Source organism: Mytilus californianus, unplaced genomic scaffold (assembly GCF_021869535.1).
Source record: "Mytilus californianus isolate M0D057914Y unplaced genomic scaffold, xbMytCali1.0.p SCAF_10, whole genome shotgun sequence".
In the NCBI taxonomy this organism is placed as follows: domain Eukaryota; kingdom Metazoa; phylum Mollusca; class Bivalvia; order Mytilida; family Mytilidae; genus Mytilus; species Mytilus californianus.
In genome coordinates, this window is record NW_026262582.1 from 50,434,536 (window position 1) to 50,454,660 (window position 20,125).

Here is a 20,125-nt window from a genome sequence, read left to right on the forward strand (position 1 = left end):
GTCAATTGGACATGCTTTGATACTATATATGCCCTTGAATTTTTACTAGATAACATTTTTGTTCGCTTTGGAGATTCCGTATATCGTCAGGTTATCGGAATTCCAATGGGGACTAACTGTTTACCACTTATTGCGGACCTTTTTTTTGTATTGCTATGAGTTACAATTTATGACAAAAATCAGCAAAGACCCATCGAAACAACATCTGATACACAAATCTAATAATACTTTTAGATATTTGGATGATATTTTGGCTCTAAATAATGACGACTTCAGTATGTATACTAAAGAAATTTATCCTGTTGAACTTACTTTAAATAAAGCTAATACTAACAATGACCACTGCCCTTTCCTCGATCTTGATATCTATATCATTAACGGAAAGCTTAATACTAAAATATATGATAAAAGAGATGATTTTTCATTTCCTATCGTTAATTATCCATTTTTAGATGGTGACGTTCCCTTGTCACCATCTTACGGTGTTTATATATCTCAACTTGTACGATTCGCTCGTGTATGTAACAATGTTTTAGATTTTAACGAGAGAAATGTATGTATTACTGAAAAATTATTACACCAGGGTTTTCGATATCACAAACTAGTCAAAACATTTACTAAATTTTATCATCGGTATAAGGACATCATTCGTAAATATAGCTCAACATGCAGACTTCTTATACGTTCAGGTATTTCACATCCAATTTTTTATGGAAATATTCTTTATAAAGCACAAAAATGTCAGTATTCACCTCTGAAGCTAACAAAACCTTTAAATAGACTTATTAAGAAGGGATATAGTTACGATACTGTTGTCAGGTCATTAAAGATTGCATATTTTGGCGTTATTATTGATTCACTTATAGGGTCTTTGCATCGGCACTAAACACATTTATTTAAAAACCAGTTGTTGGCATGACACGGGTTATGTTCTTCTCATATATGTTATGATGGTATGATACTAAACCCCTAACGGGAAGGATTGTGCCTGATATTCATATGATGAAGACATAATCTTTCAATAGGTTTAATTGAAGTCTGGAGCTGGCATGTCAGTTAATTGCTAGTAGTCTGTTGTTATTTATGTATTATTGTCATTTTGTTTATTTTCTTTGGTTACATCTTCTGACATCAGACTCGGACTTCTCTTGAACTGAATTTTAATGTGCGTATTTTATGCGTTTACTTTTCTACATTGGCTAGAGGTATAGGGGGAGGGTTGAGATCTCATAAACATGTTTAACCCCGCCGCATTCTTGCACCTGTCCCAAGTCAGGAGCCTCTAGCCTTTGTCAGTCTTGTATTATTTTTAATTTTAGTTTCTTGTGTACAATTTGGAGTTTAGTATGGCGTTCATTATCACTGAACTAGTATATATATTTGTCTAGGGGCCAGCTGAAGGACGCCTCCGGGTGCGGGAATTTCTCGCTGCATTGAAGACCTGTTGGTGACCTTCTGCTGTTGTCTGCTCTATGGTCGGGTTGTTGTCTCTTTGACACATTCCCCATTTCCATTCTCAATTTTATGTATGTATGTATGTATGTTTGTATGTATGTATGTATGTATGTATGTATTTATGTATGTATGTATGTATGTATTTGTTGTTTTCTCCTCAACTATATTATTTCATTCAAAAGGGTCTAGAATAACCTTGTTACCTAAAACTATTATTACATTTTTTTATGATTGAAGAATTTTTGTTCCTATTGTTTGTCAGTTTTATATGCCCTTGCCTTTGCGTTATATATATAAATTTTCTCTATTTCTTCGTCGATTTATCCCTTTCTGCACCCATTGTATAAAAAAATTAATCAACGTGTGGTTCGTTTGATCTCATATCTTCATTGGCTAAAATCCTATAATGACGTCGAATTTTCTTGCTTTCCTCTGAATTTCCTATTGTGACGGCAGGAAAAGAGGCGACCATGCCTGATGACGTCACATAGAAAGAAGACATTTTTTTTGGAAGATCATTCGAAAAGAAGGAATAAGTTTGCCTGCGTATTGTTTGAAAATCATTAGAGAAACAGATTCCACCTCCAAATCTCGTGTAATACGATATTTATCCACTCGCGACAGTTAAATTTTAAATATTTAAAACGCTCGACAAGCCTCGCGTTTTAAATATGAAAATTTAACTGTCTCGAGTTGATAAATATCGTATCACACTCGATGCAGTGGTAGAATCTATATGTATACAATTACTCATTTATATGTTGCAATACAGTTCAATCTGTAATTTTCATATTATGTAATTTCATTCTCCAAGAACATGATGAGGTTTAGATAGAGCTCTTTATATTTACGTCATTTTACGTTATTACACGAGAGTAAACTTTGGACAATGCAACCCTGGAACAGATTTTTACATGTTTGCAATTGGACAAATTCTAACAAGTCAAACGCTAAAATTGAGTAACTGTCCCTCAACAGTTTATATAAGTCTAAGCACAGATTATTTTAACCGTTGTGCAGAGAGATTTGAACGTTTAGCTATGATATAAGGTTGCACTTTTCAATAAAGCTTTTAACAAACCACGCCTCTTTTGATATATAATATTCATAGATATTTTGTTTTTATTAACGTACTTAAATATGATCTCTTTGATTTATCTCAATGAATGATAACTTGAAAAAAATGTTACCAGTATACAAACACATTGATAGAAGCGACATTGACTTATGAGGAAGACCTAAAGTGCAGTGAAGGGTAGTACATAATTTTGATAAACATGTTAACTCTTAGAAGTTGGGGCATATAAATGTTGAAAATATGCCCTATGTGTTGACCTTGGAAAAAATAGAAGTACATATGAGCTCCTTATTCTAGCATATAATATTGTAAGAAACTTCATCTTAAAAGATGCCGAGTTTTAGTCGTAAAAGGAGTGTCCATGTCTATAGTTTTTCACATTAACTTGAATCATGCTGACTTAATGAGTCAGGTTATTTCTTAAACATTTTTACAATTGGTTCTAACAGTGTACTGTTATAACATTTGTCCCAGATTAAGGGAAGGATAAGGCTTTGGCAAGCATATCTAACCATCCACTTTTTTTAATTATATCATTATTTGGTGTTCGTTATCTTTTAAGTTGTGTTTCATATTGTCAATGTTTGAGCTTTGTATAGCTGCTTATAAGGTATCGGTTTGACTCATTGCTGTAGACCGTTCGGTTACCGATGTTTGTTTAAGTTCATATCGTATACTCTTATAGGTTGCAATTTTGTAAATGTAGACAATGCAATTTTCCATAGCGACTTATACTTTGCTACTTTTACTATCAAGTACTACTATTTTATTCAAAGGTCAAAATGTAGGGAAGTGCGTTCATTATAGCTCAAAGTACGGTCTTCAACACGGAGCCTTGGCTCACACCGAACAGCAAGCAATAAAGGGCCCCATAAAATTACTAGTGTAAAACCACTCAAACGGGAATACAAAACATGTAATTTATGTTATCAAACCAATTCATAATATTGTTAAAAATCCAAAGCCCTAAGTATATAGTAAAAAGTTCAAATGTTTGTTACATTTTCGCGCATGTGCAAACCCTGAAGAGTCAAATATGTATTTCTAGTATCTACGTCAAATGTAAGGAATTTAGCCACCAAACCTGATAATATTTTTTACTAAAAGAAGGTCAAAGAAAAAAGTTTCAAAGAAAAATAAGTATTTTCGAACTGGAAAAAACATCCATGGCCGTGGTCATCTGGAAAAAAAGATTGTTTGTTATGACCAGCAGTTTATTTCTTAAAAAGTGTATAATAATGATGCTTTGTGCTAATTTTCATGCTTGTATCATCATTTGCACAATTCTCTCGATTTTGCTTGCTTATATCTCCCACTATGCCTTTGTCCCAAGTCCACATATTTCTGTATGCCTATTTGTCAATTAAAATTAACAAGTTCTACCTCAAATAGTCAGTGTAGAAATGTTGTCACAACAATACCATTTCTAACAATATATCTAACATAATTTAGCTAATATATGAACTAGAAGTGTTCAAACAGCGCCATATTTTCAAATGTTGTATTAATGAGTTTACCAGACTAATGTATTACTTTACATAAGTTTTAAAGAACTGACTGCTCACATCTGTTTTTGCACAATTTTAAAGCACAGTTATTGTTTCCTATAGAAAAGACCTTTAAAATAATAAAATCATACATTTACAGGTTACATTGTCTGTTTTGTGACCAAAAGGGGAGGCATTTTTCTTTAGTTTTTTTTGCCACTTGGCCCTCACATTTGCCAAATTATTCTGCTTTTTCTGTAAATATGGAATATTCAGTACATATTTAGGATAAAACACACTATTGTAAGTTTTATTGAGGTATTTTTGAATTTTTAGCTTGTATTTTTTTATGCCGTGGTCACAAATAAGCACATTCAGGTATAACGGCTTACTTTTTGGTTATCGACAGAACAAAAACACCACCAAAACAATATTCAGGAAGGATCTATGAGTTTCAATGACTGCGAAGAGTAAATATAAGCACTTCTAACCAATTCAAATTACAAATATGCATACATTAAGAATTTATCTTGAATTTAAGCCTTTAAGGAACCTATGCATACTGTGAACTGTGAATTTATGCTGAGTCATCATAGCTAAGTCCCAGGATTTTTTCAATCTTCATGCAATATTCTTCAAACATTGTATTTGAGCTAATTTCATTTAAATCTCTGATATAAACCAGATTTGGTGAAATTCTATATGTTCATTTTTTCCAACCCTATATAAGTTGCAATTCTTTAAAGATAGACAATGCAATTTCCGTAGGAACTCCCTTTTGCGGCTTAAACTGTGCCACTTTTACTCTGAAGTTCCGTGACAAATTATATCTTACAACGGAAAGTTGATAGACACTACTATTTTATTCAAAGGTTGAAATATAAGGCTGTGCGGCATATTTTCAACATTTATATGCTCTGAACTTCTAAACTTATACTTAAATTCTATACTACCCCTACCTCCACTATTGGACCTCCTATGAATTAAATTTTAGGCGCTACCATGTTTTTCTATACTGGCAGCATTCCCAAGTGATGTCTCTATGAGATGAAACACAGAGATTATATCTGGGAACCAGTACGTTAACAAATAAACATATCTTTGAATATTATTTATCTCACCAAAAGAGGCGTGGCTAATGAGATAGCTGTATTTACATAGTGCAACCTATAGATGTTCGAATCTCAATTATACCACCACTCCTTAATTCATTTTACTCTTATCGAATGCATTCTAATGCTTTGAGTAGTCAGAAACAAAGCAGATATATACCTTACTTGGGGATGCTGTGAAATATATTAGTATTAAATCAGATCAAACAATGGAAACTAATTAATATCTTTGTTAGGTAATTTCAGGCCAGCAATGGTTGTTACAAAAACTAATTTTATAACAAAATACCGAAGGCCAATGTATTTAAAGTTAAAGAAAGGAAAATCCCTAAAAACTGACAAAATCAAACGTTATCGTCCGGAATAAAAAAAACATCTATTTTGTTATCTACCAGGGCAGTCAGTCGTTGGTTTATATGTGATTTTTCTTCTTTTCAAACAGTTGGTTTGTCGTTCACATGTTTCTTTTGGTTGTTGCTTCTTTCTTATTTCACATTCCAAATAGAATGAAAAATATCTGGACATTAATCCAATCAATATTCAAATATTTGGATTTATTGTCGATCCATAAGGTTTATCAATTTCATTTTTAGCAAGACCCAGTTTTGTATCTGTTTTACAATTTAAACGTCGTGTATAAAAATGTCGATTTTTTTGTTGTTTTTGTTAATTTGTGATACGTAACTGTATATGAATTAAAAATAACAGATTTGAAAGTCGATAACAGCAATTATAATATTCCATACACATCTTCTTATATCTACATACAACAAAAAGGCTTGTACATACATTCATAGAAATACAGTATAACTGGTAAAATAGGTAACAAATGACATACATCTATGTTTTCAGTAGTGTTTGTAGTGAGTATTGCTGTGTGTTTGTTTTTTATACATTGGCTAGAGATATAGGGGAGGGTTGAGATCTCGCAAAACATGTTTTACCCCGCCACATTTTTGCGCCTGTCCCAAGTCAGGAGACTTTATTAGTCTTGTATGCTTTTGAATTTTTGTTCATTTGTACGATTTGGAGTTTAGTATGACGTCCATTATTACAGAACTAGTAAATATTTTTATTAGGGGCCAGCTGAAGCTTGCCTTCCGGTGCGGGATTTTCTCGCTGTGTTGATGGCCTTCGGCTGTTTTCTGCTATTTGGTTAGGTTGTTGTCTCTTTGACACATTTCTCATTTCAATTCTCAATTTTATTTCAGATTAGTCCAACTAACAGGAGAAAAGCTACGATGATATATACTGCAATTGCATGTGCACTACTAATAAAAGGTAACTATGTTTTAAACAACCCTTTTCAATATATTTCTCATCTAACTACACTTATTTATTTACACTTCTAAATTTGTTTTATAAGAATGTTTCGCAAATCTGACGAATGTGTTCCTTTGTATTTATATGTCTAAAATATAATAATGAATTGCTTCAAAGACTATGACGAAATGTCTTCTGCAAACAACCGTGGATATCTATTAGTGTCTGATAATGATTTGTTTTATCAGTTTTCATCTCAAATCAAAACTATTATGTGGATTTGCACAGATAACAATTTTTAACCTCTTTTATAATTTGAAACTGACATATTGTGCGTGAAAATTCGGTTCAATTGAAATAGAAATTGAGTCGGTAGTTCACATGGAAATATCCAAAAAAAGGAATGTTATTAAAAAAAAAACCTAAAAAGGCAGTTTCAAAAATGTTCACAAATTGTAGGCCAAACAGCCAAACAATGGTTCTTACAAAAACTAATTATTTGTTTATAAAAAAATAGTTGTTTTATTATATTAAAAAACAATCGATGCTTTAAGTTTCGTGACTACAAAAATGGCTTTTCATAATCTATGACTCTTCAAATATAAGGATTCAATATAAATACATGTAGTTCGATAAACCTTTTGTTTAGTTGTTTAAATTTAAAATGCATTTGTCACATTTGTATGTTTGCCTCAGATTTGAACTTTCGCGGAAGTGTTTTTCTTTATTAAAAAGGTGTAAAATACATATAATATATTGATTAAGAAACATTAAATTGATCCATAATCCTGAAAACTGTCTTAAATTTGAATATATCCTTATTTACATGTTTTATCTTCCCCCTACACCCTAGACATTGCCTTTTATGTATGTGTATTTTAGAAAAGATTGTTATTAAACTTCATCCCTAAACATAAGTACTTGATTCGGAGAACATAATGAACCGCCGTGTTATTGTTATAATCTGTGTATGTTAGTCTTTATGATAGGGATCCGTCTCATTTGTTATATAACTTACAAACGATATTATGCCATCTTATTTAAACCTTTACTATATAAAACTTTAATAATGGCAGTAATATCAGAAATTTAATCAATTCATGCACACACTTAAAAAGTTGAGCTACAGTAAGAACTCTGCATCATTGACTTGTCTGATGTGTAAACTATTGCGAAACAGATTGGAAGAATCCATTTGATGAACAATTACAGATCGATGCGTTTTGATGCTGTAATAATTGTAGACAGAACTTTTATGAGGCATGCTGTAAAAGTGTGGTATGGTGTAAAGTTATGGAAAAGATTCAAGACATTGATTTTGACAATACACATTTTGAGTGATTCGTGAAACAACAGAAAGAAGACCGAATAGTTGAAGAGAACTTTTACTAGAGATATTGACTCATTATTGATTTATTGCATTGATTTATTTGCTATGTTTTGATATTTTGTATTATGTTTGATTTTTGATAGTATTGAATATGGGTATATAATAAGGATTCTTAAAACTGTTTAAACATGATGAAATGCATGAACATATGGGTACAAAACGTATGCTTATTTTGAATATGATGCATTTAAATTTTGCTAGAATTTTAAAGGGTTACATATTTGATTGATATCATATATAGGTAATGATTTTATGTTGCTTAAATCCCTTTGTTGATAACTTGAAATTTTGAAATAATTAGTCATGATGTCCCGAGGCGAAGTCGAGGGCGATATATGTGAGGCTAGCGGTGTAACTCGTACTAGCACACGACAGCGAAGTTTAACCGATAAGGGTTTTTTGTGGCAAGTTGATACTTTACAGAAAAACTTTCGGAAGGCTGTTTCCTCATGGAAGTCATGGTCAAACAAAATAGAAGTACAATTAAGTGACACAAAAGACACAAATATCATTCGTGAACATCGAAATATATTAGTTGAAAATATGAATTATTTAACAAGTGTTTATAAACAATTATCGAATCTTATCGAAAATGAAAGTGAGTCACATGGTCATTCCGAATTAATTAGTGAAAGTGAAACTGAGATATTTAAGCGATACGAAACTTGTGAAAACTATCACGCAGATCTCATGAAAAGGATAACGACTCGTGTTCAGGAAATTGATAGAGACAATGTAGAAACTAGAGGTTCATATACATGTAAGTCAAGGTCTAGTCATTCATCTCATTCACATAGATCAAGTGCATCACAACGGTCACAAACTGCTTCGCGAGCCGCAGACTTGAAGGCAAAATTAAAGTACATTGAAATCGAGGCGAAGGCGAAAACAGAATTGGAAAGGATACAAACGATACGTGAACTAGAGGCTACAGAAGCCAAGCTAGATGTAATCGATAAAGCTAGTCAAGGCTCAGATTTAGATGAATTAAAGAGATCACTTCCGGAAGCTAATATTCTCGATAAATTTCTTCAACACATTAATCCGGATGCTAAAGTAGATACTGACATTATTGAAAATATTAAGGATGAGCATGATGATTTTGTAACTACTCTGCCAAGGTCAACAGTTCCGAAGAAGTTGAATATTGACCATGATCAAGTTCAACCAATACACCATATAAGTTATAAGTATCCAGTTCAAGGTCATTCTGTCCCGACTGTAAGTCTACAAGGTCAAGGTCAAATCGTCTCAAATGTCGATCAATCTAGGCAAGCTAAGCCTACACCCAAAGTCCGTCAATTAATATTAGATCAGTCTGCATTGAATGTAAGTCAGTCATTCGTACAAAGTGTAAGTTCCGTGCCAGTAGTGACACACACGCGTTCTGAACCAATAGTAACCAACGTAAAATCGGCTCCAGTTGTGACAAGCGTAAGTTCCGCAACTCTTAATCCATCAGCTATAACATTTGTACCTCAGAATGTAAACAATGCTAATGTTACAGGACAATACGTTCAAATTGAAGACCTTACGAAATCACTAGCCGAACAAGTGAGTCTTAGTAGGCTGCCGCCACCCGAACCATCGGTCTTTTTTGGTGATCCTTTAAAATATCCTGCGTGGAAATCATCATTCCAAACTCTTATTGAACAACGAAAAATTCCGACGTTTGAACGTATACATTACTTGCGAAAGTATGTCGGAGATTCAGTGCGAGAGGTTATTGAAAACTTTCTAGTATTGTCTATTCAAAGACGCTTACGATGATGCAAAGGAACTCCTTGAGAAGAGATACGGTGATCCGTTTATTATCAGTAATGCATTCCGTGATAGACTCGATAATTGGCCGAAATTACTGTATAGAGACAATATTGCTCTAAGGAAATTTTCCGACTTTCTTAAACAGTGTTTGTCTGCGATGAAAACTATGGGAACATTGAACGCGCTAAACGACAATAGAGAAAATCGAAAACTTTTGTCAAAACTACCGGATTGGGTTGTAACACGATGGTCCAGAATCGTTGCGAAGCACAAAGAAGATAAGCGTGAATTTCCTTCATTTCAAACGTTTGTAGATTTTGTAGAAAAGGAAGCAATCATAGCAAACGACCCGGTAACGTCGATACAGTCGGTCAGATCAGAAACTACGAATAGCACTAGTGACAAGTTTAAGACAAATCGATTTCAGCGTGGTAAATATGATAATCAGCGTAGAAACGTTCTTGCAACAGAAACTTCGCGAGTGCCTGATAAAAACAATAACAGTTACAACAAGGATCAAACATGTACATTCTGTAAGAAAACTGGTCATTTCATCGATTCATGTTATCAGTTTCTTGGGAAATCAGTGAACGAGCGAAAGAACTTTGCGAAAGAACTTTGCAAAAGAAAAGGGACTTTGTTTTGGTTGTCTTGGGTACGGACATACATCGAAGAAATGTCAAAAACGTAAAAAGTGTGAGGTATGTTCAAGGTTTCATCCGACGTCTTTACATGGTGACTTTCAAAAACCGATCATTTCCGTCAACAAGGATAAACCGTTCGAAACTGGCTCCGTGGAAAATTGTAAGTCACAGACCGGAGCCGTATTCATGAACAATACAAAAGCAAGTTGCAAAAGTTCTATGATTGTGCCAGTTTATGTGTCGCATTCAGACGATCCCGAGAATGAAAGACTCGTTTATGCTTTACTAGACACACAGTCGGACACTACTTTTGTTTTAGATGAAACACGCCGTGCGTTAGGACTCAGTGGAACAGATGTTAAACTCTCACTTTCTACAATGCATGCAGAAAATCATATAGTTGACAGTCGTAAAATAAAAGGTCTAATGGTTAGGGGATTTGACAGTGAAGTTAAAATAACGCTTCCAAACGTATTTACACGTGACATCATGCCAGCAAACCGATCTCATATTCCGACAGCTGATATGGCACGTCGATGGTCATATTTAGAACACCTTGCAGGAAAGTTGATGCCCGTCAGAGATTGTGAGTTTGGACTATTGATTGGTTACAATTGTCCTCGTGCACTTATTCCACGTGAGGTCATACCTTCAATTGATAACGGACCGTATGGACAAAAAACAGATTTAGGATGGGGAATCGTTGGTATTGTTGATCCCTTGCAAATAGACAACTGCGACTTGATAGGATTCAGTCACCGAACTCTAGCTCTCGAGGTTCCGAATGAGTTATCGATTAGAGGAAATAAAAGTAGAGATCCAGAACATGTTTACTTTTTGTTTGGTTCGAGCGTTAAGGAAATAATTCCAAGTGAAGTCGCCCGCATGATGGAACTTGACTTTTCAGATAGAAACATTGACAAGATTTCATTTTCTTTTGATGATAAAAGATTCATTTCTATTCTTAATGAAGGAATAAGTGTTGAAAATGGACATTATGTTATGCCACTGCCGTTTAAAGATAAAAACCCGCCTATTCTACCGAACAACAAGAATATTGCAGTAACACGTTTAAATCAATTGAAAGGACGTCTTCAGAGGGATAAAACATATCGTAATCATTATTTTACAAGCATGAATGACTTTATCGAAAAGGGATATGTAGAAAAGGTTGAATCGTCTGAACAGGATATCGATGGTCATGTATGGTATATACCTCATCATGGGGTATACCATCCCCAAAAACCTGACAAGGTGCGTGTTGTATTTGACTGTAGTGCTAGATATCAAGATCATTCTTTGAATGATCATTTGCTACAAGGACCTGACCTAACGAACACTCTTATTGGAGTACTGTGTAGATTTCGGAAAGAACAAATCGCCGTGATTTGTGATATTGAACAAATGTTTCTTCAGTTCAACGTTAATAAAGATCATAGAGACTATTTAAGATTTTTGTGGTGGAAAGACGACAATCTTCATGGAGATCCTATAGAATATCGTATGAACGTACACTTATTTGGAGCCGCTTCATCTCCGGGTTGTGCCAACTTTGGTCTGAAAAGAGTTGCTGACGATTACGAAGATGAGTTTGGATCAGATATTTCAGACTTTTTGCGAAATGATTTTTACGTAGATGACGGTTTGAAGTCTGTTGCTTCCGTCGATGACGCTGTAAGCTTAGTCAAACGAAGTCAGGATATGTGTAACAAAGGAGGTTTAAGATTGCACAAGTTTTAGTCAAACTCAAAAGACGTTTTGAATCAAATACCGATCGAAGATAGAGCAAAGGGTCTAAAGAACTTAGATTTATTAAATGACAAACTGCCGATTACAAAGACTCTAGGCATACAGTGGTGTATCGAATCCGATTCTTTTCAATTTCGCATTGAACTTACGAATAAACCACTCACGAGACGAGGAATACTTTCAACGTTAAGTTCCGTGTATGATCCCTTGGGATTTCTTTCTCCTTTCGTACTTCTTGGAAAACAGATTCTACAAGAATGTTGTAGCGATCAAATTGATTGGGACGAACCGCCTTCTGAAACTTTGATACAAAGATGGCAACAGTGGCGAAATGACATTCAGAATCTAGCGCAGCTAGGCATTCAGAGATGTGTAAAACCGAAAGACTTTGGAAATATAACAGTATGCGAACTTCATCATTTTTCTGATGCTAGCACTTTAGGTTATGGACAATGCTCGTACCTCCGATTAATTGATGAAAATGGACTTATTCATTGTACACTTCTAATGGGAAAAGCCAGAGTTACTCCACGTCGTTCATTAACAATTCCTCGTTTGGAATTGTCAGCCGCTCTAGTATCAGTCAGAATAAGTCAACCACTGAAACAAGAACTTCGATACGAGAACGTTACTGAGTGGTTTTGGACTGATAGCAATATCGTTCTCGGTTATATTGCGAACGACAACCGAAGATTTTATGTATTTGTAGCAAATCGAGTGCAACAGATTAGAGAACACTCTAGTCCATCACAGTGGAAATATGTAGACACGAAGGAAAACCCTGCAGATGTAGCCTCACGAGGGGCAAGTGCAAATGATTTGGTGACGAACTCGAATTGGTTTACCGGACCGAAATTTTTATGGACACTTCAATCATTCGACGCAGATGCGAATAAACCCGATTTGACACTTAATGACCCCGAAATACGGATGGTGAAAGCATTTTCTACTAAGATGGATGTTATTGAATTTGCGTCTCTGATTGAACGCTTGGAATATTTTTCTAATTGGAATCACGCAAAGCGAGCCGTTAGCATTTGCTTAAAACTAAAGGACACACTTCGATCACAGAATAAGAGTAAAAACAATTCACCCGAGAGTAAATTGTGCGTAAACGACATGCAACGTGCAGAGATTGAAATTATCAAACAATTGCAAGCATCGTCATTTAACGAAGAAATAGTTGTTTTACAATCGATTGGTGTAGGTAAAACCTATGAAGATAGACATTCAACCCGAATTCGAAATGTTAATTTGAAACAAACGTCATCATTATACAAGTTAGACCCGTTTCTAGATTCGGATGGAATTATTAGAGTTGGTGGTCGTATTCGACGAGCCGAGTATAACTTAGCAGTTAAACATCCAGTGATCATTCCAAGACATTCACACGTAACAGAACTAATCATACGACATTTCCACGAGAAAGCCGAACACCAAGGAAGAGGCATGACAATAAATGAAATACGTGCGAACGGATTTTGGATAATTGGTTGTAGTACTGCCGTTTCTAAATATCTATCAACATGCGTTACTTGTAGAAAACATAGAAGTAATACTCAAGAACAGAAAATGGCTGACTTACCGATTGACAGACTTCATCCGGTACCGCCTTTCACTTATAGTGGAGTTGATTTGTTTGGACCGTGGTACATTAAAGAAGGACGTAAAGAACTTAAACGCTATGGTGTCTTGTTTACGTGTCTATCATGCCGAGGAGTACATATAGAGACAGCAAATTCTCTTGATACCAGTTCATTCATAAACGCGTTGCGTAGATTTATAGCCATACGTGGCCCTGTAAGACATCTAAGATCAGATAGAGGAAGCAATTTTGTAGGTGCGGAACGAGAACTGCGGGAAGCTTATTCAGAAATGGACGATAAAAGTATAAGACAATTTCTTTCGAATGAAGGGTGTGATTTTGTAGAGTTCAAAATGAATGTCCCATCTGCTAGTCATATGGGTGGAGTTTGGGAACGCCAAATCCGGTCAGTTAGAAATGTTCTTGCGTCACTAATGCATCAATCTGGTACACAATTGGACGATGAATCTTTGAGAACTTTTATGTGCGAAGCCGCAGCAATTGTGAACAGCCGTCCTTTAACTCTTGGCAATTTGAATGATCCCTTATCAGAGGAACCCGTAACGCCAAATCATATACTTACGATGAAGTCGAAGATTATTCTTCCTCCGCCTGGACAATTTCAAAGAAGTGATATTTACTCTCGAAAACGCTGGAGGCGAGTTCAGTTCTTAGCAAACGAGTTTTGGAATAGATGGAGAAAGGAGTATTTGTCTAATCTACAATCTAGAAAGAAGTGGACTGCTCCGAGACGAAATTTGAAAGTCGGCGATAAAGTAATAATCAAAGATGAACAAGCCGCGCGAAATCAGTGGCATCTTGGGAAGATCAACACAGCACACGTAGATGAGGATGGGCTTGTTAGAAAAGTGCGGGTTACGATAGGTGCTCAAATTGACAATAATGGAAGGAGGAAGTCACCTCTTCAGGAATTAGATAGGCCGATTCAGAAATTAGTGTTAATATTAGAAGTAGGGGAAACCGAGGAAGTCCCCACCGAGGAGCTTGATGACATTTAGGATGCGATGTCCATAATGGTAGTATAGTGGATATAAGACTTTTTGATATTTTGAAAAATTAAACATTAATTTTGGGGAGCCATGTTACCGTCGTACATTGATTAAGAGTAAGATACATATTACGATTAGAAGCTAAGTAGTAAATCGGCGTTTCTTTCCCCGATACATCAGATTCCTGTAAACGAATCACGATGCTACACAAATTTTGACATGTTAATGGCCTAAAGAGGTAATTTGAACGTTATTAATGTAATAAATGTCTTTTAATATGCATAATTGATATATTCGCATAGTCATAATGATATTTGTTAGGTTATACTGCGATTTGTTTATATATTTGGTGTGCAACAGGGTTTTGCATTGAAAATTATTTATGGTTCTTTTTTGTTTACTTTCAGTTCTTACGTAAACCTGCGAAACAACGTATACTAGTCCATGAACTTTGTATAATGTTAGACAACTGGGTGAATGTATGCGATGCACTGTATGTTTATTTGACAATTGCGACATGAATAAAGTATCAGAACTTTCAGTGTATTATTTTGCGACGCCCACAGCTACAAATGTTTTTTAAGAACATTAATCCTTAATAATAGTGTGTTAGTTATTATAACATTCAATAAATTTATTGATACTAAACATCGAGATGTAAGAATAGAACATTGAGAACAGGTAGAAATACAATTACAGTAGAGGCAACACACATTGCCTAATGCAAAAAAACAGAAAGACATTGGAAGGAACATAAACTTGCATACCTTGTAATTAAGAATAAGTAGAACGCGTTAACCTTTATCATAATGTCTAATGTTCACAAAATGTTAAGCAATGACACATCATTACATACATTTTTGAATATCGAATTATTTATTTGCAAAGTTATGGCTTTTAGTGCAAAATAACATCAACATAACAATAAGCTTTTTTGCTTTAGACTTTGTCATTAACTTTTAAATATATACTCAAAAAAATATTTTGGTCGAAAATGTATGGTATCGAGATGCTAATAGGCATAACATTGTTTTGGATACGACCTTGGCGTTTGTTTGTCTTGATCAAAACCTGTTTTAAAATGTAAGATATCAGATCAAATTATTCAATCTCAAAAGTGACTTTTCTGCACAAGTGTTAAGATTATATCAACCTCGTTTACCCATCATTTTGAAAGGTTTGAAAATATTAGAATGGTTGCAATTAAATTGGCCAAAATAACGGGTCTTATTCAACTGTAATATTGTACTCTTATGCGTTATTCATTATTTCATAAACATTGTTTTATAAATCTAATGTTGTTTTTTTTTCCTTAAAATGTACCAACTATTCTTTTAACATCAAAATTGATACTACAAAATGTTTGATCATCTAGGAAACAATTGTTCATTCTGAATTACACTTCATTTAAAATGAATAACTTCTTGAATAAAAAAGTTGTTTCAGGAATCGTTTAGAAATATTGAAAGACCTAATTGATTATGCAACAAACTCATTGATCATATGGAAACTGTATTTAATCCTAACACTTCTTATTCTTTAAAGTGGCACTAGCTGTCAAATTCATGTACATCGATTTGATTTAAGGTGGGTCGAGGGTATAAATCATTTTTTTTTTAATATAGGATTTCGCTATTTTTTTTCTATAAATGAACTTGATCATATACTTAATAGAAAAATAAAATAAAATAATGGGGTTACCGTTCATTTAAGCTCACAATCTGACTTCGAAAGAAGCATGCATTTTTGGTAAGGTACTTTTTTTTCTGTTGCACTAATAGTCAAAACAGACGTCATATCAAAATATAAAAAGAACTAAATTACAGAAATCGCTTACATTTTACAATTATATAGTTTAAGTACAGCTTATTTAAAAAAAATAATTAAAAAAAAATGTCACCGATGAGTTAAAAAAGATATTTCAGTTTTAATGCAAACTAATGGCATTTTTTGCACCAAAGGGAGATAATTTGGAGATTTTTCAATGATATAAACATTTTAGAAGTCATCTGGACCGAAACAAATCGATTTTTTTGGCTGATTTTTGTACCATAGCATAAAGTTACATATTTGATTTATAACGTACTGGAACGTATATTTAAATTACAATAAGTCTGAAATAAACAGTTAATAAAGCATGTATTCATAATATTTATCTGAATTTCGTGTGTATTTTAGTCTAGACGCCATCTCATCTACTATTGAGATGACCACCGGAGACTGCCGATTGTCATATAACCTGATATAAACATAATCATAAACATGAATAAATAGCAACATCGTGCATTAGGTTTTTTCAAGTGATTTTATGTTATAGGTTAGATAAAAAGTTAATTATCGTTGTACCTGTATAAGAATGATTTTAACGTATTGTGGATAGAATCAGTCAACGAAATGGTTCACCTTTGTATCACTTTCAATGTTGACATTCCTCTCCTTGTAATCTAAGCTATTGGGTTAAATTGAAGGTCACATGAATACAGATTCAATGTGGCCGAATTATTCACTTGCATGTGAATGATTCATCAGCAATGTTTCTTTGCTGATTTTGACCAAATAAACTAAATTGGTTGGTAAAAACGAATTATTATTTCATCATTTCACTTATATAAATGATTGAACAAAACAAAATCATTTTCTATTTTGTTCATATCTCGTAGCTAGTGCCCCTTTAAAATAGATGTTTGTCTGATCAGAAAGGTGCATTTTATTGCATACGTTTGTCATCTAATATCTAATATGAGTTTATACTTTACAGTGAATGACTAAATTAGAGTGGTTGCTATTCAGTAATTTTACCAAAAAAATGTGTATTAAACTAAGGTTAACAATAAATAAAACATTAAACATGTTAAACCAATTGAAATTTTTATTTCTTTTTTTAGGTATCACTGCTACAAATAGGTCAATAGATTTTGAATGGGATTTCAGCGAAGGCATGGTTATTTTTAAATGCATGGTTGACAAACCTGGAAATGGAATTTTTATTTACAATTCAAAGGATGATACTGTAGCATTTTGTCATGTTGTTTTTACAATTTCTTGTGAAAGTGTAGCTGGTTATGGTCATATTGACTACGACAACAGTACAAATACAACGGTATTTGAAGTAAAAGTCGAAGAAACGGATGTTAACAGAAATTGGACCTGTGCAAATGGACGCGGCAAAAAAGATCCTAGATTTTCGGTGTCTGTTGAAATACGTAAGAAATATAACACTAATTAAAATAAGCAATATAAATAATTCAAGTACTTCAAACTGAGTCAAAAGATGAAAAAAAAAAACCAAACACAAGTGACTGTGCGACAAAACCCAAACCTAAAACTGTTCAGAAAAAGTAAGAGAGACCGGTTCCACATTTTAAGTGAAATATTTTGTATTCACACAGATTGTATAACGTATTATTAATCTCTGTGTCCATTTTTTACAACAAATTTTGGAAAATTTTTCAAATCTGTCTAATTTTAAAACTTAAGAATAACCGTCGTTGTCATATGATTAAATACGCATCTGCCATAAAGTATATTGTATATAGTTTGAAAGCATCTCTTTCAGAAATTTGTTTCGTTTAATTGCTGACAAAACAGATGGTTATAGCTCGAACAGATGTTTCGGAGAGCATTTGTCATATCTAACAATTTTGTTCTGTGATAAGGACGCTAAAAATATTTCGTATTAGATTTTTGTAGATGAATGTGTTTCTTGGTTCAGGTACTAGTACTTTAAATCTGCCTGTATTTGAAGCATTACAGTATATATATTTGTTTTCAAATTCTTAATCTTGAACATATTGTCTGTAAGTATACCTTTACATGATGGACACATATCTACAACTGACTATTTTCCATGAACAAGGACTTTTATCTATCACTAAAAATCAAAACAATGGTCTTTGATATTATGCAAAGCCAACTTGATATTTTTCGTTTTATGAAACATAGTTTATGTGTCAGTTGGCTTTTGAACTAACTACCATTAATTGCGCGTACTCTTAGTACAACTATATTAGTTAATTCCGTATCAATTTATATTTGCAAATTCACTGTTTACGTTTACTTTGTGCCGGTACTAGATTATCCAAAGTTAGCAAAAATGCCTTACCTCATGTACTGTTAACCAGTTTCGGCCAAAGAGCATTTAATCTGGTAATTGTCGTTGGTTGCTAGCTGCAATATTAGTTTTACGTTTTTTATTTCATGACGCAATACAGAACCTGATACTAATATACTATTATATACTGATAAGTTTATCGTTACTTACGTTTTTATTTTGTTTTTCCTTAGCTAAATCAAAGACATTAAAAATGAAAGGTAAGTAACATAATAAGTGCATAGTCAGTTTATTTCGACTTATGATTTTTGAATATCCGTCTGGTATTTTTTTGTCTCTCTGTTTAGTATTTAGGCAAATTTTCTTCTTGTAAATGTTTACAGAAAGGAAAATTCCGCACCCGGAGGCATGCTTCAGCTGGCTAATAATAAAAATGGGTGCAACGCTTAACTCAAAGACATGTAAGCATGAAAAACGAATCAAAATAGAAAAAGAAATTCAAGACTGACAATGGGCCAACGTTCAGGATTTGCGACACATAAATCCGACGAGGTTAAAATGGATTTGTGAGACCTCAATAAGTAAATCAATATTTATCATGAAAACTAAAATCCTCAATGACCGGACAATAGTAGCATAAGTATATCCTTTCTGTTTAAAGGTTTGTACGGATATTAGGAGAATAACGACATGTTTGGAACGTTGAATATAATATTTATTACCACGACGTCCGTGATACCAAAAACCCCTGTGTAATATTTTTTGACGGACAATTCATTCGTTAATTAAAGATTCTTACATCGTATTAGTGCATTATCGGATATATGCAATCGACATATTTAAAGTATCGAATTTTAAAGCTCGAGCCTTAAGGGCGGACTTTGAAATTGTTAAGTTAAACTTAAGTACATTTATCGAAATTTGATAAATCCGACAATACACGAGTATCTATGTACATGTAAGAGTATAATTATGTAATACTTATCAAATAATTTGTCATCGTCGATGATCGAAAATCGCCGTTGAGGGCATTCCACATACCTAAATTTGCTAATTTAATTACCACCTGTTCGGACATTTGACACAATCCAGTGAGTTGATCAATGGTAATCAAAACTAATCCAATCATCAGTGACGCTCAGATCAAATAGTGATAAAGCCAAACAAGTACAAAGTTGAAGAGCATTGAGGACCGAAAATTCCCAAAAGATGTGTTATACAAATGATCCTGGAAATGGTTGAATTGCCAAAACATTTGAAATCGCAAGAAAATGGTACCTTCTTAAAATGTATAATAAACAATAGAAAATGAAAAATCATATCTTTTATCGTATTTTTTTTTTTTTGCAACAAGCTTCTGGTTAAATATACTGATATTTATATTATATTCCCGTTAAATATATACATATCAAGATCCAGGAAAGGGCAGTGTTCATTATTAGTGATAACTTAATTTAAAGCCAGTTCAGCATGATAGTTTTCTTTAGTTTACATACTAAATAGATATAAGAAGATGTGGTATGAGTGCCAATGAGAC

General features: G+C 33.6%; 1 protein-coding gene across 1 annotated transcript in view; it reads left to right on the top strand.

The window, feature by feature from the left end:
* LOC127718773 (protein FAM91 homolog) overlaps positions 1–20,125 on the top strand; it is a 37,056-nt gene that overhangs the window by 5,269 nt on the left and 11,662 nt on the right. The window contains exons 3-6 of the mRNA XM_052224822.1: positions 6,344–6,413; positions 14,945–15,030; positions 17,423–17,740; positions 18,822–18,848. Of these exons, the coding sequence (XP_052080782.1) occupies positions 15,015–15,030; positions 17,423–17,740; positions 18,822–18,848 (361 nt within the window). The 5' untranslated portion in view covers positions 6,344–6,413; positions 14,945–15,014. The remainder of the gene's footprint in view (positions 1–6,343; positions 6,414–14,944; positions 15,031–17,422; positions 17,741–18,821; positions 18,849–20,125) is intronic.